This window comes from Strix aluco, chromosome 9 (assembly GCF_031877795.1).
Source record: "Strix aluco isolate bStrAlu1 chromosome 9, bStrAlu1.hap1, whole genome shotgun sequence".
NCBI classification, from domain to species: domain Eukaryota; kingdom Metazoa; phylum Chordata; class Aves; order Strigiformes; family Strigidae; genus Strix; species Strix aluco.
In genome coordinates, this window is record NC_133939.1 from 14202570 (window position 1) to 14225465 (window position 22896).

The window sequence follows — 22896 nt, forward strand, 5'->3', positions numbered from 1 at the left end:
TGTACATTCCTCATGTCATCCATGATTTTGTAGACACCCGTGGATGCACTCTCCTCTCTGTTCTAGGCCAAAGAGTCCATCTGTTCCTTCTCTGAAAGTCTTTTCAGAGCTTCAGGCATTCCTGATGCCCTCCTGTGTCTCTCTCCTGGTTATGCTAAACTCTTTCCAAGAACAAGACAGCATACAGTATTCCAGATATAAAAGCACTATATGTACATAGTTTTATATTGTATTTCTTACTGTTTTTCCTAATAATTCCCAGCATTATTTTGGCTCTTTCTGAGAAACTTTTGTTCTCATAGAATGATCTACTGGGCTGCCATCTTACTATTCAGTGCTAAAGACTAGGTCCAGAGGCCAATACTGTGTATGTGCAGTTTGGGTACGGTTCCTGTCCCTTTCCCATGGTTAGTGCAAATTTGATCAACAATTAATTTAATCTGGATTTTCTGCTCTTGCAGGCAAACTCTGTCTAAGGGTACAAGAGCCTACTTCCTACACCTTTTCTCTAATGTACAGCACTGTATCTCCAGTGGCAAAATCAGCTGCATTTCCTATCAGAATAAAGATGTTCTAATTTTCCAAGTTTCTGATACATCTATTGTGTCTGAATGCTTGTTTAAAACTAGGTATTTTGGTTCCTTTTTTTCTCCTTTTCCTAAGATCTCGAGCATTTATATAAAAGCACCATATACACTAAATACATTTTTCCTGTTCAGATGCCTCATCTTTTCAAAATAATTTTTAACTTCTTCCCTTTTATCTGAAGACTCTGCCTTCTTTACTCCAACTTCAGAAATGTCATTGCCAGTATGCTGCCTGGCACCCAACTGCCTTCTCAAACTAAACAAAACTTGCCCAATAACCTCTTTGTTTTACATGTGAGAAACTACATTCTGTTTTGGCTAGATAAAGCCTGTTTTTGCATAGGAGAAAACTTAGGAGACACAAGCCTATGCTTCTCATGATGCTAAATCCCCCTTACATGTACCATTTTTCCAAGCAATTATTTTCTTTTGGAAGATCCTCTGTAAAGAGAATTTTGAGCAGCTAATGCTGTGAGTTTATCTGTTCATTGGACTTTCTAACATCACCTGCCGTTGCATCATAAATACTGACCAACCAGTGCTTTATATAAATGTTACTTGGGAGAAGAAAGGAAAATGGAAGCCCATTACAACAGAGGGTTATTAAGTGAGGTTGAAACCACTCGAAGGACAAGCCCTCAAGTTGACCAGTAATGGGGTTAGGCAGCACAAATACTCTCCAATAAAGTACAGATTTTGAATTCTCCAAACTGAGTGACTGCTTTTTCCAACTGCCTTATTTAGCAGATCAACATAACAGTGGTTTAAACACTAGTAGTTTCTGACACTGTTTATCTACATACTGCTGCTGCCGCTAATCAGTTGCACAAATAATATCCACAGTGGAAAAGCTTGTTTAATTTGGGTTGTACACTTAATGATCTCCAGATGACAGTAATATTGAAGCTGGGTTATATAAACTGAAATACCAACTTCGATAATTTTGGTGTGCTCATTTTTAGTAGTAGTGTTTTCTTACAGTTTGAGATTGTAGAAGCATGTTACACTTCTCAGATCCCAAATGCCAGCTTAATCTCCAAAAACTTCAAACCTAGAGCACTGTTTAAAAGTGCAGTAAGAACTGTACAGTATGCCTATAAAATAAGGGTATAGTTAAGCTAAATCAATATTGATCCTAAAATTCCCAACTTGCTGAACTGCAGTGCTGATGGGAGTATTCCAAAAGTTTTGTCACAGAATGTATTGGACTTCAGTCCAACTTTCTCTGAAAAGTCAACTTTTAATAGTGTGGCTTTTTTGCATGTTGGTCCTTAGGTTACTAGAGATGGTCTATTTTTGCTGCATGTTAATTGACTTGAAGTTTAATACAGGATTTGCATACCACAGAGTGAAATCTGTAATCTACAGTATTAAAGCAAAGCCAGCTATTTTCAGCTAATAAACTAGTTGTGATCCGATTAACAGCTAACGTAACAGTACCTCATATTTTCAGCCGTATCTTCCCAGAATGAAGAGCGTAAGCACCCAGAAGTGTGTAAGTGGAAGATTTTCAGATTAATGTAAGAATGCAACTATAGCCTTTTGCTTACAAAGACAATATTTCAAATTTCTATATAATTTACTTCCTTTTTTTCCTTCAAAGAGCTAGGTGCAACCTTTTTGCTATTAAAAGACACTTTCAAAGTTGTTATTATCACCTCTAGGATGTTACTTTTATGTTACATGGATCACTTTGTGTTTCTGACTAAATACATTTATGGCATATTAGGAATAAGAATTCAGAAGCACTACCACATGACTAGTTCTGTCCTTGTATTTAATTTCACTCAGTTATTTCTCCTGTGCAGTGAATGCTCTGAAATGTCAGTCTGAAGTGCCTTTTACAACAGTGAAAGTCAGCCTGTTTTAACTAGTGGTAGTAAAGCAATGTTGATAAACTTATTCCTATTATTACTGCATTTGCATTAAATATTAAAAAAAGCCAAAACCAAAACACCCCCCTGAAGTGATGATAGAAAATTTAAATACGTAATTGCTTTTAGTACACTAGAAAAATTTCTCTCATTTGTTCAAAGAAAAATTCCAGTCCAAAGAAAATAAAATTCTAAAAACGGATTCCATAAACACTCACTTATCACTTGATATGCTGCAGTCTATAACTGTTCTTTTGCTAGTGTTGACTATTAGGAAAGGCAGCTGTATAGTTGAGTTCAAAGCTGGAGGGCCTTGATTTTGTTGTTCGTTTTGCTGATTTCTTTGTACCAAGTTTTTGAAAGCTATTTGCTGTAGAAAGAAAGAAAAAAACCATCACTGACAGTAAAAGATCAGTGTTTCTAGGAAGTGGAACTTCACAGCTCTTATTTACAAACTCTCAATACCTCCAGTAATTTTCTGTCAAAAAAGGAAGCTGTGGCCTGACTTCCTCTTTGCACTAGTGAAGCTCACCAGGAACAGAAGTTAAATACTAATTTTTCACACATATCCTAATGGCTATGGCCCCCTCACAATCCCTGGAGAAGAAACAAGAAAGGAGCAATAAAGCTTGCTGGATATGGTTCCCCCGTTCCTTTTAAAAAGGCACTGGAGTCAGAGGTCTTCTTGTTATTTTATATGCATAATTACACCTCAGACTAGGAACTAGTTACACTGAAATGAAAGTTAACAGCAATTACAGCATCACCCCACTTCCCATGATCCATATTCCCTTTCACATTCATCATCCTCTTTTCTCTCTCCAGAGTTCATTTTGAAATTTTCCTCTGAAAGTTTTTAAACAGGTGACGTTTGTGACAACACTTGCTCTCTACTGAATCTTATATCTGACTGCATATGTATGAAAATGTGTGGTTTTAGAAAATGTTATTTGAGGGATTGGACGTCAGTGTACTTATCCACTTTGAGACGCTACTTATTCCACTTAAGGGGAAGATGGACAGACAGAACCCCAAAGGACTGGTAAACCGTTTGTCAACGAACATAATCAAGGAAATAATGACAGTTGGAGATAGTAAGGGAGCGCAACTCTGTTCAGACTAATAGTTAAGAGGACCTGAGTTGCCTTGTTTTCACCAGGATAATTTCATGTTACTCTTAGAGAAGCTGCTAATTTATTAGGTCAGATAGATAGAATCAGAGTTGTGCCCTAAAGAGAGAAACAATTTTTGGTGATGATAAAAGGAGAAGCATCAGATACTTAAAAGTTTTAGTGCGTATCTAATGACATGAAAATTCTATCAATATAGTTGCATCAGGAAAAAAATATAGCCTTATTGCCTGTAACCTCATAAAAAAAATTTGATTGTTTTTCAGTTACTGAAAGTCTGCGCAGACCAAAGCACTTAAGAATGCTCATAACTGTATTTATAAAATGTTACTTTATAAGCAAAGGTGCATTTGAAATACATTTCTGCAATCAAAACCAAAACTCAAGTCATCTCAGAGGTGCGTGTCAGAATGTAAGAGAGCTGGATTTGCTGGCCTTCCACTCTTAGGATCCAGAAATGTCTATCTCCCCCAAAACAACTCTGTGCATATTTACACAAGGTCAGTTGTTAATTTCATATCTTAGAATCAAAGACATTTTCCAGAAAGAACTACTCAGAGAAGGTAACTCTGGGGGGACTTGGAGCCAACAAAGGGGACTCATGATTGCTCCCATTCCTAGTAACGTTGACAAAGCTTCAGCAGAAGACTTAGAAAAGCTTGTGGCACACAGATGCAGCACGCTGTTTTACAATAGGTAAAAATGAACCAGAAAGTGAGGGAACAAGGTCCCCCTACTAGAATCCAGAAAGGTCACAAGCGTGAAACTTTTCTCCCTAAATATCACACCTGCTAAATAAATCTAGAAAGAACTTCAGAAGTTCTAACATGTCAGATTCGCACTTGATAATTTCATTTATAGAAAAAAATAAATAAATATACCTGCAGCAGCAGTTCTTGTAGTTGGGCTCGCTTCTGTTTTATCCTTTCAATTCGCTTCTGTTTTTCTATCTTAAAATATAAACATAAATGCATCAAGATAATTACTTAGTTACCTCGTCTGTTCCACTGTGCCAAACTGAACAGGCTTGAGAGCTACATCAGTGTGCTAGCACCATTGCAAAAATCCATACTTTCTTTGTAACTGGTGGTGAATTCCATGACATGGTAAGTAAATCACACAAGTCTTTCCGGCCCTACCCATTTGCCATATATTTTCTTCTTTTTCAAACAGACTAATCTCATAGCCACCTGAGTTTATCCATAAAACAGGTGGGACAAACTAATTTATTTCTTTGTCAACAATTTTAACTTCAGTAAAGAATCAATTATTACAAGAGACTGTTATTTCCCCATCCATTCCTCCTCTTTTGTATTGGGCACTGAGTGCCAGTTAGCACCAAATTAAACACTTGCTTGAGGGGGTGCTTTGGGTTGTGTTTTTTTTTCTCCTGCCCTCCACTCTTGGAAGTGTGCACGTCCCTTCTGCTGTTCTAGCTGCAAGCTACTAGACAGGAATGTGTGGAGACTGGGCTCAGGATCATCACCTGCATCTTTCCAGTGACCTCCGCTTTTTGTTTAGACTACTCATTTGAGACTTGATTAAAACAAGATTTCAGCAACAAAAAGGGGATAGAGGTAACATTTTCTATATGAGCACAGAATCCATTTCTTGCAACAGTTTTGTTAATGCCAGTTCATGGGGCAAAGCAATCTTCAACCTAAGTGAGCAGTGTTTGGTTCGGCAGTAGTACTGGGTGCCTGCTGACACTGCAGATCACACACACTTTAATGTTTAAAATGCTTCCTTCAGAGCACAGTAGATGACTTTCACTGCTGGGAGAAATATAAACTCTTAAAACCCATGAACAGTACAGATATAATTTAGACATGGTTTTTACATAACATGCTTTTTTGTACCGATTCCTCATTTTTGTGCTGGTAATCTTATTATGGAATTACACTGTAAGAAGAGTTGGCACTTTATACAGCTTTAAAAGCAAAATTAATTCTGATTTTCACACCACGAAAATGCAGCTTTATTTTCTATTCTTTTCTATTATGTCATAGGAAGCAACATTTTTAAGAAAATATGCCTGGCTTCTATTTTGTGCATATGTAATTAGAGCCTGAAACAGTGAACAGAATATGATCGTTGTAGGTGACACAGTGAAATGCAAGTTCTGTATTTGTAACAATAACCTATACTGCAGATAATGCTTTCACATTAATGCATGTAAAATGTAGGTTTATCCATGATTTTTTTGAAAAAAGAATCCTGGAGTATAATGATTGAGCATATGCATACTCCTTGAGTGGACATATTTTCCAAGTTGCTGTAATGGACAAGGACGGTAAAAGCTTTTTTTTTACCACATCTAGAAAGACAATTGATGTAAATGAATCTGCACAAAAACATTGCTCTGTACTGGAGAGGCACCCCACCCACCTTTTAAGATATTTAATGTCACAAGTATCACAAATATAATACATATTAAGATGTGTTTACAGTCAGTCATTAAAGCACCCTGCAGTAAATACAGTAACTTGTGCTTTTTATTTATAGAGCATTTGGCCTGAAGGACAAGCAACATTTGTGCATATAAATTCTGGCATCCCTGCAAAAACATGGTAATTCTTAGCCTGCTGGAAAAATAATGGAAATAACTAATAAGTAAAACTTCCCTGGCAGTTCATAACTAGTATTTGACATCCTAGTAGGAAGTACTTTTCAATTTAATTTCCTTTGAACAGCATTTCCAAGTACAAACATTAATAGAAAACTGGTCTCCTTTCAAATGTATACCATTTTGTAAGCATAACTGCACCATAAATACTTTTTACTTTCTTCTGGTAATTCAGGCAAATACAGACTTTAATCTTAAAAGTAATCCCTGATTTAATCAATGTCCATTTTTGTAAGGTAAACAGGGGTTTTTTTTAAGCTTCATGTTATGTATTCTAAGTAAAACTGAACTAAGCATACATAAACATAGCTTTTCAGTTTATTCAAATATCATTAGTTGTATTTTATAACATGCAAGAATCAAAGCCAAAGTTCAAATTGAGAAAAAAAAACCCTCTTCTAAAGTAGAGCAGCACCATTATCACAACCTGTGACCTATACAGAATTTCCCATCTACCTCACTTTACCTCTAGATTCTGACATTCCTGAGCTGAATTTGTAGGAAGGCCGATCCATCTGATTTCCTTCTTCTCCTTTGAAATTATGTTCATTGCCATCAGGACATTAAGGGCATCATAAACTCTCCGTCTAATATTTTTCTGATCATAAGCCTGCTAAGAAAACAATGCAGCATTAATTACAACAAAAGAATTCAAAAAGGAAAAAAAGATTGAACACATCCTTCATAGATATGTAGAAGATAAAAAGCCAAAATGGCAGTTCAAGTCAGAGTGGTATTAAAACATGATGCCTTCATCTGTGCTACTCCCTGGATACCACAGGAGCCTGTTTGGTTGCAAATGGAAGCTTCAGACCTGCTTGAAGCCTCTGTGCAGCAAATTCCCATCATGGCAAGTCTGTTGAGTTGAAAAGCCTGACAAGACCACATATGGTGGGTACAACAGCAGCCTTTTTTAAAAGATAATTTTTTTGGCAGACTTCTCTATTTTGTTTATACTTTAGAGGGAATTCAATTCTTCATTTTAATTCTCCATTTTTAAATTTCAGAGGGTAAGTCTTTGTATTTGGGAAGCAGTTACGTAAGTGGAGTATGGAGTATGGCAGGACAGTGCAGAAACAGAAGGAACAGAATTCTATGATAAACCAGACAATTTTGTAATGGTATAACAAATTTCAATACATATTTGCTTACCGAATCTGTAGCTAGGTGGCTGTTAGAATTTGTGAATTCTGATACCAGCTCATCAGCGACTTCGTTGTATGAAGTAGTTCCTTTACGTTGAACTTTTTCACATACTTTCATTGAAAAATGCCTCAGACCCTTCCCATTTTTATCTCCTTTTTTGCTTCGCTTACTGGAAGAAGAAAATTATTTTAATACACGGAATGTCAGTAAGCTACTCTGTTACACAGCAAAAAGTCTAGCTTTTGCAACAGGCATCAGGACTCATGATATTATGTACTGCCTAACTGAAAAACAGAACTGTTCTGCCTTTTGAAATCAGTTTCTTGTTTCTTATAAGTTGGCAAAAAAGTACACTGGGAGCCCTTTCCCCTTTCTCCGTGGTTTCTATACTGATAGTATTTGAACACATGCTGCTGGGCAGATGCTTAAAAAACTGGATTTGTAATTCATCTCCAGGTAGTTTCACAAAAGAACAGCCAAAAAAAGGGGGGAAAACCTCACAGGGTGTTTATGTGCCTGGAAGTCAGATTTACAGGGAACTCTCACGTTTATGCTTAAAACAGAAAGGCTCAGACATCCCTATTTACAATACAGCAGAAGATACCTTAATTCTCTGAATGGCCAGGTTTAGTATCTGTGCTGTCATAGTTAAGACTGAGATACAAGAATCTCTTGTGGAGAGTAAGTTCACTGGTTTTATGGTGCCAAATTAAGAAGTGGCAACTGTCAGGGTTATCTTCCATACACTTTCTTCCTCCAGAAAAGCAAGAGCTTCGATAATGGTAATGGAAAAAACAGGAGCAATTGGTTTTATCACACAAGCTAGATTTGGATGTGTATTTCAACAGAAGCCTTTAAAAAGCTCAGCTGTGTTGTGGTTTAATTAGTTTTACAAGTTGGTTTGATAATATGTTTCAGGGAGATCTATTATTTTACAGAAAAAGGCCTAGTTCTGTCAACAGTAACAGGCTAAGGAAAACATTAAAATACAAGAGTGCTTTTCAAAATTTTGAATGTATTTAAGAGAACACTGGAAAGAAGGGCAGAAGAAAAGGAAGAGTGGAAAGGAACACCGGAAGATTAAAAAAACCCCAACACTCGTAATCTTTATGCCATTACGCAACTTGAGAACCTGAGTAACCCCTGATAGGCAAACAAATAAACCCACTCTGAATGCATTCAGAGTGTGAGAAGTAAAGGAAGAGATCATCTGTTTACAAGTATTTGTCACACTGAAAACTAGAACAATTCTGTTTCTGAAGATGAGTTGTGTTTGTTTTTCACAACTCCAGTATCATCTGTAACAGCAAATGTATTTATCAGGCATGATAAAGCAAAGAGTAATGAATTATAACTACAAGGAATAACATACAAAATAGCTTTTATATGGAGGAGTGAAAACCACTGAAAGTGGGAACTGGACACCCATCTCTCTGAAGGACAGAGCTGAAGAAGTGAAACACTATGTATGACCATATACATAAAACAGATGTTCAGTAATACTCACCTTTCTGAAAAATCTGATTCTATAAATTCTCGAGTCCGTTTTCTGTCCCTAAGAAGAGACAATTCAAACTTAGATGAAAATAACATATATTTAGACCAACAAAACCGATGTATTTGGGGCCTAGCTAGGTACTAATGTTTGTTGTTACATGTTTCCTGAAAAGGGAAAATAATGCACACACAGCTTGACAAAATTTGAGACGAGGTGGTTAGGACTTTGGAGGGTGGCTGAGCTCACTGCCAGACAAGTTCTATTCCTAATTTTATCATGCTTTGCCCATATGATTTTAGGGAAATCACTTCATCTGAAACTATAGGAAGTGCTGATGTGAGCTAGATAACCAAATCCCATCAAAAAGGAGAAGCTGGAGTCCTTGGAAAATTCCTATTTAAAATTCCTCCATGTGGAAGCATGCATGTATTTTCGGGACATTGAATGTTTTGGTATCTTTAAACAAAAAACAAGGTAAAACACTAAACACGTGTATTAGAGCTGATGCATATGGAGCTGAAGAGAGATACTCTGAAGAAGCAGGTGACGTGAATCTTGCACAGGAGTAGCAGTCACCAATCATTGCTGGTTTCCTTCTTGCTCTGTTTACTAGCTACAGCAAGCAGACTTCAGAAGTTGTATTCCAAACTTGTCTTTTATTCTTGCACGTGACAGAATGCACATTCTTGAGAACTGTCGGTAAATTACTTCGTGTTGTTACCCTGCAGTTTCAAAACCAGGGCTCACTCACAGCAGATACTTACGCAGCTAAAACCCTGACAGTTATGAAGTGAGCTGACAAAAATGACGGATTTGAAGACCCGCGGCACGAAGTCAGCACGTGTTTGGTTGCGCCACGCAGAACCCACCAGCCTTCCGGGGCAGCAGGCACGGGCCCGCTGGCTTTGGCTGCCGCTGTCCATGGTGCTGACCCGCGCAACCTGCGCCCCGGGGGCTGAGCCTGGAGCCGCCCCGAGTGGGGAGCTGCGCCCTGGTCTGCGAGCCAGGCTGCCGGCGGCTGGACGGAGCCAGAGAACCAATATGCTCTTGTCTCATTTGATTTTGGGAGCAATTTGTAATCTGTGAAGAGGAGTAAACAGTGGGTAAAGCAAGCAGTCTGGATTGCAGTCCTCTGGAACTGTCTTTGGCAAGGGCTCACTGCCTAGGATCAGCAATACCACAGACCTCACCTCTGTTCTTCAGATGAAAATATAACCTGTCATACGGACTTCTGCATGTATCGGTATTGATTGGCCAGTCAGGAGAACATCTTGCTCCTTTTTATCGGTGAAACAATAGTTAGGCTCATTGGAAACACTGTGTCTAGATTTTGACGGTATACAAACAGGAGGATGGTGCTTCTCGTTGGCGGTGGTGGTTGATGCACTGCAGCTAGGCTGACCTCTGGGAATCTCCATCACCTGGGTTTGGATGAGGCTTCAGAAAGCTAATGGGCCCTGATTCTCTGGTTTAGCAAGCTGTGAACAGACACTATAGCTTTTCCCTCCTCTAAGTACTGAAAGAACTTCTGCCTGACCACCAAATTTCACAAAATTTGCAGAAACAAAGCAATCTTTGACAGCTCCTTTTTCAAATAAAATGAGAATGAAGTGGATTCAAAAGGTATTTGAGTTGGCTCAGCCGGCCATGCAGTTTATTGACTCTATGGTGGGAATATAGTGACTGGGAAGTACAAGCCTGTGACAGTCCTTGCTTACAGCATGGAATGAAGAAAGTCAAGGTACAAACATTATACTCTCATTTCTGCTGTTTCCTAGATGCTCCATCTTCCCACCTCTAAAGCTGGAAAGCTGCTACTGACATTCATCACCTGTTTAGAAAAATTAACCCAGATACCAAAATAAATTACTTTTTAACTTTCAGAGGCAAAGCACTACATCTGTCTTGAGACAGATAAGCTCAGCAGTACTGGTACTAAAAAAAAAAATCAATAATCGTGAAACACTGTAAAGACCAGATTTCCTTAGAAGAGATAATTGTGTTACTCTGGAGTACCTCAGAGCCCCACGAAAACTTGTTGCTACTGTAAAATAGTAATAAAAATACAATATTGGTGTTAAAAATTTTCCATTAGAGCTTTATTCTTAAATGTCTCTTGAAGTGTTTTTGACAGTCTCTCCCCCTGTTGGCTCCTGCTGATACACTCAACAGCAAAGCTACTTGGATATACCATGAACTTATGAAAAAAATAAAGGCTTCTTTTAACAGAACTCACGAATTTGTGACTCTCCATTTTCACAAAGAATCAGACACTGCCATAAACCAAAATTAAAACAGGCAGTGAAGTGACCAGTGTTTGTATGTCTACATTTACATGCTTCAGACATCAGAAGTGCACAACAGGTTGAAGAGTATACTCCTTTTAGTTATGCAAGAACTAGAAGCTGTAAGCCAACATATAGATACAGCAGTATAAATAAAGGAAGGAATCAGAACAGATCCTCAAACATCTTTAAATAAAACAAAAATCTTACCCTGGGACCCAGCCAGAAGCTTCTGTTATGTGTGTCTGTGTGACCATTGTTGGAGCTGGGTTATATGCACTCCCAATCAGAACACTCCCTGAATTGGTCAGTCTTTGTGATGTGCTTATGATCTATGAAATTTGGAAATAAAAAACACAGCGCTCTTAAGAAAAGAGTGATTACCACAAATAAAAAACACATCTCTTGAAAAAGCAGATATTACCACCCAAAATTCATAATAAGCATGGTACTAAGAAAAAACTAACAATTCTGTACCAGATGCAAGCTGCAGTCAAAATATACAGAAGAGATGTCATCAGAAGATCTTCACACATCAAAGTAATTACAGTGCTGTTTTCTACTAATTGTACCATATTACTGTATTATTCATATGGACAAGACCTATACAAACAGAAATAATTACTAGGTATGGCAGACAGGATCTGTACCTACATACATCTAGTTGTTTCTTCAAGGCTACATCTAGGCAACTTCTTGATCAGTGTAATCAATAAAGCCTCCTTTCCAATGGATCTGTCTCTTCCAATTGCCTGTCTTTGGTACCAAAGACAATCTGAGCTGCAGACAAATTATTCCCTGCAGTTTCTAGCACTCACAACATCTCAAGGCATTCCAGCAAGCTAATAATACAACACTGTACCTATGGAATTAAATGTAAAGTCTGCACAGTATAGATAGAATTTACATTTATTCAAACCTAATGAAATTGTATCTACAGTGGTTGTTAACACTAAGACACCTGGTCTCAGCTTTTAAATCACATCTAAGTTCATTCTTTAAAGCCGGTCACCAGAAGAATTTAGATAGTATTTAAAAATGAAACTGTATTAATTAGTTAATCTTTAAAACAAAACACGTTAAATTATTTTTATTCCAGTATGGTAAGATTCATGCCAAAGCTGCTTGGACAATGTTTTTTACTCATATACCTTATTTTGCTTTTTTAAACTTTATTTTACTTTATTTGTTAATGACATATTAAACTTTGTACTTTCTTTTACTACTTAACTTACCCAACACCTGTGTAAGTATATGCCAGATAGTTTGTTTGGTATCCATCAATATTGTTTAAACAAATAGAAAAAATGGTATCTGAAGAGTTTCCCATTTCCTCAGCTCACTGAGCATTATGTCACATCTCTCCTGACACCACACTGTGATTACATGTATGTATTTTTTATCTTAAAGACATAAGTATATCTTATTTATCTTTGCAAGTGGATAGCTTGACAGAAACAAGTGAAAACAGAAATTTAGAAAAATTAAAACACAGCTACAAGTTAAGATATTTACTGGTTGATACTGGAGAACAAAAGATCCCCGGCTGGCTGCTTTACACACTGCATGCAGGCACAGTAAAGATATCAACTTTTATCAACTTACTGCTACACTGGCTTCAAGTCAAAAATGTTTTGTGATAGAATGATTAAGTTTTAAAAGCTTCCTTAGTTTCAGCACTGGTGTAACACCAGTATGTAAGTGAGACTCAGTAATGCAGTATTTCAATTAAACATCAATCCAATCCAGTAACTTTTAATATTAATTTCTTGCAACACTATAAATAGCGCTTATTTGCAGTAAGCATATGGTTCTGCCAGCATACAGCAGACACATGCCAGGGAGAAAAGATTTTAAATATTTTGCATACTGAAATTTCACCACATTCCGCCCTCTCTTAGGTTTCGCATGGCTCTCCTGATGTCGTGTAAATCACAGCTCAAATGTGTCATAAAGGAGTATTTTATACCCAATCTCCTCATCATTTTCTTGTGACAACCGCTATACTAAAGCGAGGCGGCAAAATCACGCTGGGATATTTCCGCGCCCGACGGTCCGGTCTCTCTCTGTCCCTCGATGCCACCTGGTGGAGGGGACAGCAGCCAGGCCGCTGTGCCGAGCACCCGCAAACTGGCCTTGCCCAGCCACAAAATCCACCGACTGCTAAAGCGGCGAGTTCTTGGACGCAGGGACACAGCTGTCACTGGTATGCAAATCAGTGTTATTTCAGCGTCCCGTTTAAATTTACTACTGAATGTTTGCTTTCACAAAAAACACTACACTGAGTATTTTTAGAGGACTAATTCCATCTTCTCTTAACAGCAAACATTTTTCCAGTGTGCCTGAAGTAATCACATAAATCCAGTGCATAGCATGAAACAGAAAAAGAAAACCTCACCCTAATTTAGCAAATAGAGCATCCATAGGATGTGTTAAATCCCTGTAATTAAGCACTAACATTTTATCAATAATACTTATGCTGTTAAATTTATGCCTACAGACTGAATCTAAAGAAACTGCAACAAACACCCATACACAAGAATCCAGACTGCAATTGTGCCGACTTCTTTGTTTGCACAGCCATACCCCAAGGGATTCAGGCCCCTTGTCACCGTTCAGCCAACAGCCCACTCCACTGATCCTGGGGGCTGTCTGCTGCTTTGAAGGACTTGGAGCAGCCACAGTGATTAAATAAAGCCAAAAACCCCTCGTGGCAGCAGGATGTTCCTAACACAGGTGAGATGCCGAAGGAGTGCCAACATTCCCACTGTTAAGAACTTGCGAGCACTCTCTTTTAAATGGTCTGGGACGCAACACAACCATACACTGGATGTCTTAGGAGGCCTGCGTTAATGGCTATTTAATAAGAAAATGTTTTCTAAATATAGATCTATCCTTGCAAAGCAGCAGAATAAAAGAATTTTTAAAATTAAATAATTTAAAAATAAGGGTAAAAATAAAAAATAAAATAAAATATGTGTCTCAGCATGCAGTAGCTTTTGCAACTTCTACCTGCTATAGAACCTAAACTGTAACTAGGGTTCACTTAAACCAAAAGCAGGGCCTTGAGAAGTCACTTGTAAGAGTAGGAACTGCATTAACTGACTGCTCTCCCCTGTTCTTGGCTATTATTTATTGCACTCACAAAATGCATCTTTTGAACTATTTGAGTGAAATGCCTCGGGGCACATGCTCTAGTGATGCGTGCATCAGCACTGATGCCCGGAGGAACACTTCTCTGGTAGACAGCCTGTGGCCAGGACGTCAGCTGGAGAGCTCTACCCATGGAGAATGCAGCTCGGGGGGTGGCTGTAATGCCTGTGCCCATCTGTCCAACTGGGATGAAAGCCACTGAAGAACAGCAGTAACTGCTGATGTGAAAAAGACCCACCACGATTATTTATAAAACTCATTGAATGATTCTTGTACTCAGGCTAAGTGCTTGGCAAGTCGGCATCAGATTACCAGAAACAGTTCACTGCATTGCCCATTTAGTTCTTTGGCCACCAGAAAACCAAAAATTTGTCTCAAAGCCGGATCCAAAATCCCTGAAACAGCAATATACACTCATACACAGTTATCATTGACAGGAAAAGACAGTTTTAAGAAGAGTAGTTTCAACAAGTTAAATCTCTAGTGACACATCCAAGACATTTGTCCTTGGCAATGCTGAAGATTTACTGGTGAGAACATCACTCAAGATATTCAGAGTATCAATAACATTCTTAACATATTTTTTTTGTTAATATGCTTTTGAGTAATAGTTAAAATGTCAACTGGTAAAGGTGTTTCAATTTCTGTTCAAAGGCAGGAAGACAGATATCCCCAAGGTCACATACAAGATCATTGCTGGGAGAGGCAGTTCTGGCGTGCCAAGCTTGCTTACCCGCACGTCATCACCCTTCCACCCAGGTGGGGCACTTCAGCAGCCTCTGCCACTGAGGCAGGAAGCAGCAAGTTCCTAGCACTGTTCACATCTTTGTTTTTCATGTTTCCATATTACATCAACAGGAAGTCACACTGCTAGTTACACAAGTTGGCATTACCAGAGTTGCATAACTTACCATTTGGGGTCCAACATTCACATTGATTGGTCCTAAGGTTTTTGGCAAAATCTTAGTTGGAGAGTTGGTGCTGGAAACTGGTAATGTGATTATTGAAATATTACCTAAAGAGAGCAGTAAAAAGAGAGTTTTAAATTACTTCCTTAGTAACCTCTGAATAACACTTTGGCAAAATCTCATATCACTTTAATGTTCTGGAATCAGGTTAGCTTTTTGTCTCGTATGCTGCAAACACACCCTCACATAACAGCCTCCAGACAGTTTAGCAGATGTCACAAGGACACCTCACAGAACTACACTTTCACTATTTTACCTTTAAAATTATGTTTTAGTATTTTATTTCCAGAAACAATTTCTTCTTGCCTAAGACAAAGAGCACACAGCCTGACATACCTCAGCATTAGAAGTTAAAATTAATGTAAGACAGCATACAAAATATGTATCCATGTATCTTCACAGCCTTAACCATTCCTTATCTTACTATAAAGTATTCTGTAAACATCAGTGAAGTGAGCCTATCACAGCCTGTCAATCACTATACAGATGGAGTAAATGATGCCTTTACAACCTACCTAAAGTAACAGAGCAGGCAGCTGGATGTCCAGCCAACCATGCCATCTCTAACGCAGCATGTTCTCATCCCAAGACGTTTATCATCTTTGTGCTCCTGGACTGCTTACAGATCTAACTCATCCTGCCTTCACACAAGGAAGCGCAGCTCTATGCTGAGAGCCTCGCAAGTGCCGCTGCTCCTCCTCTAATCCAAATCATATCTGTAATCTTGATTATTCAGACTTAATGTCTGAATCAAAACTGTCATGCAGCACTACCATTAGCTCATGAGTGTTCAAACTGTTGTACACAAGCCACCCAAAGTGGTGAACACACTTATTTATCTATTGACATTGTGGCAGCAGCAGCTCCTGTCTCTGACAGTTCCAAAGCAAGAGAGCTGGGAATCGATCGATCACATACCTCCCCCCATTCTTACACACAGCCTTATTCAAAATGGGGAATGACAGCAGTGGATCTGGAGGCAGAATCAAATACAAGGAAGAGCTGCCACTGCCTCATAATCCAGACTCAGCTTGGGTCTACCTAGGTTCACGAGCCATAAGGACAAGGACTGGATCCTGAAGAGCTACTTACACTCTCTGGTATTTCTCAGACAGAAACTAAAGGCACCCAAGGTGACAGGTTCCTTAAGAACAGCGCAGACACCAGCCCTCACCAACGCCCTGCCCTGCCCTCCTCCCACAGGAACTGGTCAACATTCAGCTTAGCTCAGATGGTCCCAAGCTGACTCAGTGGTGTTTGACATCTCTGTTCCCTGGTCTCTTCTCATATAACCTGCTCTACTCCACTGCCCACTTTCCTCTTCTCTCTTGGTCCTCAAACATGGTCTTTTTAAAAAAATTTTTTTTAGTACACCTGTGTTCTGCCAGTAGGTAGCTGGAAAATCATAAATTTAACAGTGTAACTTCTCTGTAATACAAAGCAGAAGCCACACAACTGAGAGAAAATACTTGAAAAAGGATATTCTGTAGCTACAGTGCAGAAGTAGAAAAGATGTAGACATACACAAAGTCTCACTTTTATAAAAAATGAGAGGTATGAGAAATATTTACAATTTGAGACAAGGATGTTCAAATGTTCTGTGTAAATTCCTTTGGCATCTGGAGTAACTCTATTACTTAATCTTCCAAAAGGCAGATCTGTATCTGAGAACATCTTCAGAAGAAGCTTGCTTCTTCTCTATTCAATAAATTGAATAATTTATTCAGTCACCTAACTCACGTTACAAAACCCACACACTTGCAACCCCACCCCCACAGTAAATCCTTGCTCTATTATGAAACACCTTTTGTGAGGTAGTGCCTGAGTGCACAAGACAACAGTAATTCATGATTTACATACACTGTGTTCCCATTTTGAGCTCAAAATAGTTCTCTAAACTGGCCAGTTACTTGTCAGTTTTACTTTTGCTGCAGGATTTTGCCCAGGATTTGCTAAACTGTGCTAGCATATTCTCATCAAAACCTAGTCTCCTCTCATTACAGGCTGTTGTCATCAGTGATGTGCCTGTCACTTCCCAGGACTGCTGTAGAAATTTTCCTCTTTGCTGCTGCAGCTGAAATTTTTGACCCCTTTTTCTCCAATATCAGTTCTCATGCTACTTCTCCTTGTACCTTTTCTTACCAGGGAAAAGAAATAAATTACTTTCTCTGGTGCCCACAACATAAGGTCACATGGCAAAGTGCGGTAAAATTCTGAAATGTCAGCATCTGGCTTACAGTTCTCTCACCACCAGGACACATCACAGTCGTCTCCAGCGACACTGCCTGGCCTGCAAGAGGCACTGTAACATCATGTTTCACAATGTCAGATTGAGCCATGTCAGACTTACTGTAGGGTACAGTTAGCACTGCTGGTGTACAGCCAGATGAACACGTCTGCCTGCTGTCCCACATCAGTCGCTGCACACACGGCTGGTTTCTTTCTCAACATGCCGCATGTAGATTGTGATCTATTTGCACTGGCAATAGTTTTTAACATATGTATAGACCCCCCCTCGCACACACATGCAGACTCTCTGAACGCTGTAGTTTAAAAATACAATACCCATGGCCAAAGCCACACACAACCACCAGATTTACTGCCACAGCCCTGGCTACTGCTGCACCATTCCTTCATTTACAAGGCTACCTGGATAAACGTATATGGTCACCATTAGGGTAACATTAGTAAGTAGAAAGGTTGTTCAAATTACTTGATCTTGATTTCAAAAGGACAGTCACTTACATATGCCATATGTTTAAAAGTCTTTCTGGCTAGAGTTATCGTCAGAGTAAGATCTTCATCTTCTAATCCCTCTACAAAAACTGCCCTGTTTGGCAGCAGCAGTGTCAAAATGATCTTGAGAGTTAATCGAGTTTTCAAAGAAATGTCTCCCTGCCCTTGTCCTTCCTTTTAAGTTTCTTTATAAGTAAATATAAATATATGAATATGTAGACTTTTAAACACAGATAGGATGGAAAGGGACCTGTTTCTTTTTATGAGTGAGGTCTCTCTCATCCACCATAGACAGAAGAGCAACCAAATTTTTCACAAAAAAAAGTCATTCTGTCAGCAGTTGAAAAAAATAGTAAACAAAAAGTTTTACCACTTACAAATAAAATACGCCCTCCCTCCTGTTTTCTTCTTTTCCAAAATAGTGTCATAGTCCAGATACTCATGTGACCTCAACTGCTCCAAATTTAATGGTGGAAACACCACCTTCCCATCTCTTTTCACAGCAAACATGATAGTTGGTTCAGTTAGTTGCTGCAAAAAGTTAATGCATTCCCAAACAGATCACATCAGCACCCCAACCTGAAGAGACAGATTTTCCAGTCAGTATCACCAGCATCACTACTCTTCTCTAAACAAAGAGAAATCCAACTTCCAAGAGCATCCCATCCCACCCACGGCCCTCATCCAGTGGCAGCCCAGATCCATGGGACAGAGCTGCTACTGAAGGACCTGGAGCTGGCCAGGACCAGTCCCAGCCCAATAAAAACATCACCACAAACTGGAAACTGCCAACACCAGCTCATAGAGCAGGAACTTGCTTGCTAAGATGACTAGCTGTATTTTACACCAAATTTTCAAGGTTAGTGCACCTCTGTTTGCTGAAGAGCTGGTAATTTCTTAAGTTTTGAAGGCAAGGTAGTATCATAAAACAGGAAGCATCAACAGGAACAATCTTTTCCAAGTCTTATTTATAAAACAGCATAGAAAAAGTAGGAGGAAGTAGATGTCACACTGTTTGTAGATCATCTAAAAACATTCAATAGATTTCTGTATTCAACTTAAAGCAAAAATATCACCAAACTAATTATATATACTTGATCACACAGCAATTGCAAAGGCTTTAAACACTATCAAATTCCAAATAAATGCCAAGTCTTAGCAACGCCCATCATTTGGGGACAAAAAAAGATTACCCTGATTTATGTTCCACTGAAAAACAGCAGTGCGTACAGTGATAAGCTGAACACAATGAGACCCATCAGCCTCCTAGTCACGGTAATCTTACTGCATGGATGAAAGAGGTCAGCAGAGATGGATCAAACTAGAATGATTTGTATAATAATACTCAATTCTTATATAATGTTTCTTGGCAGTACTTTCAAAGCACAAAGGTCAGTGTCATTATTATTCCCATTCTACCTATGGAAAACCGAGCACATGGGAAAGAAACCCACTTAAAACTCTCACAGAGAGGCTTTAACGGCAATATATATAAAACTATCACAAACTGAGCATGCTCATCACTGATGCACGTTCAAAATAACAATCTGCCAGTGGACATATGTTTCTCTTAGAACAAAAGCACCTTGCTTCTACAGAAATTATTCTTCCATCCCTCAGTCACCAGTATGGTTGTTTCTCATGGAGAAAAACCAGTGTTACTGTTCTTCCATGTTTAGAAAAACATTATCACTACATAACTATTATTCTTCCTGGCATTTGCAAAATGTTTTTACTTGCACGCACAAAGAAAAACTCAATTTAAATGATCTTCAGCTTCAAGCAGTCACAAAATGAAGTTACTCATGTTTATGTACACGTATGCTCACATGCACACAATAACTAACCATCCCACAAGACTTTAAATTGTTATGTGGCATCCTAAACAGCTTAACTTCACACAAATATGGACCCCTATACAAATACGAAGCTAAAGAGGTTGTAGTGATTTTTTTCCTGTATAACTGAATCTGTTAGGTCTGCAGCTTAGTTAAAGATAATCAGAAACAATGTCAACTGGAGAATCTATAGAATCTGTCACAGCCAGTTTGAAGAAAACCGTAGCTGATGGGAAGCACAGACCTACCAGCTGGCGTCACACACAATGCGTACATAACAAAAAAAGTCTTTGAATTTTTAGACAAAACACCAGAGAATTGCTGGTAGTTTCGATTTCATATTCAGAGCTCTGAAACAAACATCCACATTTTTTAAAGTGTATCAATGAACAGTCATTTTAAATAATACAACCTATGACTTGACGGTAATGGCAAAAAAACCCAGTTCAGTTGTGAAATACCAGAAGTCCATTAGGATATGTTGCAATAACATAAGTGACGTGTCCTCAGGGTCCTCTGTTGCACTAAAACATAAACTGATCTCCAAGACCAGGATACAGTATTATAAAAGCATATAGAAAAACTGAATTATTAAATGCTATTAGTATGCATATATTTTCTTGGTACATTTCTTCATTTATTTATTGCACAAACTTAATAGACTATAAACCTAACTTTAAAAATTCCATAGTCTGTAGAAGCACATACGTATCTAGAAATAATGAAATCAAAGAGATCTGTAGAAAATAAAAACCAAAATGGGGCACACAGCATTTCAGTGTACTTCAGCCTTACACTGACCAGTACATTTTCAGTCTTTTACTGTTCAATTTAAGACAAATTTACAGGAGTTAACAGCTGTATGAATCTCAAAGTAACAAGTGTAGGCCTACTGATAACCAACTCTGTTGTCCTGATCATTTTAGCAGATTTCTTCAAGCACACAATGAACTCCCAACATTCTTCAGGCCTTGAGCTGGAACCCCCTAAGGACCTGGTCAGATACTCAGCATGCTGCCATTAAAGTTTTTTTATGCAGGCCTCATAACCAATGCTCATTCCTGCCCACAAGCCAGCACAGCCACTGTTATGGCTATGCAGTAAACCTGCCGCCTTTTCCTTTGGCAAGGGGGAACAATGGGTATTTTTTGGCTGAATCTGTTCCCAGGTGCAGTGAACTGCTCAGCCACCTAACACAGCTATGCTGGCACTAAGCAAAGGAAAATGTTTAAAAGCAGCTGTGAGGTGACCAGAGCCAGCTTAACTGGCATCTTCTCTTGCCAGAGAAGATGTCTATCAAAGCAAGCAAAAGATTACATCACAAGGAAAGGCAGAAAATGGTAAATAATTTAAAAAAAGAAAAAAAAGAGACACTTGCCTTAACTGCTTCCATTACAGTAGCATAGGCATATGGCACTCCTGTGCCTTGAGACGTTTCTAAAATGTCAGCCCTATCAGGAGTTCGTAAAAATTAGGTACTGCATAAAAAAAGACATATTGAAACAAAGTTCACTGTGTATTAAAAGTGAAGATTTCCACCTAAAGCAATCTGAACTGCAATTTGATCTGATTAGGGATCATCCCCCACGGAGCCTGTTGCAAGACTGGTAGTCTAGAGCCGGACTTCCTTTTCCCTCCACAGCAATAAACAGAGAATATCATGTAAATTCACAGAATTTAAGACTATAGTAACAAAAAAGTATTAACTAAGGACAGTCCGATTCACTAAAACTATTGTGTTAGTCTACATTATACATTTTGAGAATCAAATATTCACTCATAGTCAACCAGCTGAAAACCATCGCTTCTTTCTTCCACACTTTATTATTAAACTAGTAACTGTCAACTCACTGTTCATAGACAAAAGTGGATCAGTGCCCAGTGTCTTCACTCGGATACAGACACACTGGGTCAGCCAATAGATTTTGTTTAGGAGGCAAACAGAACAGTTAACCTGTGAAATAAATTCATTTTTTATGTGCAAGAGGATGCCCCATATAAGATAACAAAATATGGTTTCAGTAACTTTCATAATTTTTTTTACAGGCACTTACAAATTTAGAGTTCTTTAAATTTTCAGGTCATTATCTATTGGAAATTAAGCTTGTGCTCCAGGTGACTTCTCTGTGTATTTAACTGATCTGATTTACTTTTGGGAATATCCCTTACTTGCAGGTCATGTACATCAAGTACTTTTAAAATAAGCTAAAAGCATGCCAAAACAAGACCTTGGAAATAGTATAATTACAAATGCAACCTATCAAATACAAGTTAATCCTTACTAGAGTTTTTTCCACTTACATCAGATGTATATTACCTCTTCATTCCTACCAGCAGCTATGAGCTTTGAATGAAACAACCTTGTTCCAGGAGACATCTTGGTTTTTTTGGAAATTAATTCTCATTGGGAGTTTTCTGGCTCAAAGCCTGGTAAGAATTTTTTTTCCCCAAAACAAGCCTTCCTGAAAATTTCTACTGATTTTGCTGCTGGTTTTGCTTTAACTGTGATAATTTTGCTCAAACCCCAACTTCTCAAGTTTCTGAAAACATTAACTCATATCTAAACCCCCCTGCCCAACCTTAAACCAACTATTCTTGGTAAAATATGTACTTAACAAGCGAAGTTACAAGAATCTGCAGTCAGAATCACAGAACAGTCAGGAGGGACCTCTGGAGGTCATCTTGTCCCACCCCCCTGCTAAAGCAGGGCCAGCCAGAGCAGGCTGCCCAGGACTATGTCCAGATGGCTTCTGAGTATCTCCAAGGATGGAGACTCCACAACCTCTCTGGGCAACTTGTGCCAGTGCTCAGTCACCTTCACAGTAAAAAAAAACGTTTCCTGATGTTCAGAGAAAACTTCCTGTGTGTCAGTCTGTGCCTATGGCCTCTGGTCCTGTCACTGGGCAGCACTGAAAAGACTGTGGCTCCATCCTCTGTGCACCCTCCCTTCAGGTGTCTATATACATTGGTAAGTTCCGCCCTGAGCCTTCTCTAGATTACGGGCCCTGCTCTCTCAGCCTTTCCTCATATGAGAGATGTTCCAGTCCCTTCATGA

The 22896-nt window shown here is 38.7% G+C and overlaps 1 protein-coding gene across 4 annotated transcripts in view; it reads right to left on the minus strand.

The window, feature by feature from the left end:
• TFDP2 (transcription factor Dp-2) overlaps positions 1–22896 on the minus strand; it is a 63746-nt gene that overhangs the window by 15904 nt on the left and 24946 nt on the right. For 2 of the 4 annotated variants that reach the window (XM_074833794.1, XM_074833796.1), the window contains 7 exons: positions 15211–15314; positions 11357–11478; positions 8871–8918; positions 7370–7532; positions 6684–6830; positions 4473–4541; positions 2680–2831 (listed from right to left, as the gene is read on the minus strand). In XM_074833794.1, the coding sequence (XP_074689895.1) occupies positions 2680–2831; positions 4473–4541; positions 6684–6830; positions 7370–7532; positions 8871–8918; positions 11357–11478; positions 15211–15314 (805 nt within the window). Of the gene's footprint in view, positions 1–2679; positions 2832–4472; positions 4542–6683; positions 6831–7369; positions 7533–8870; positions 8919–11356; positions 11479–11623; positions 11864–15210; positions 15315–22896 lie in introns of those variants that run through there. The other 2 variants (XM_074833795.1, XM_074833797.1) reach the window with 2 other exon arrangements.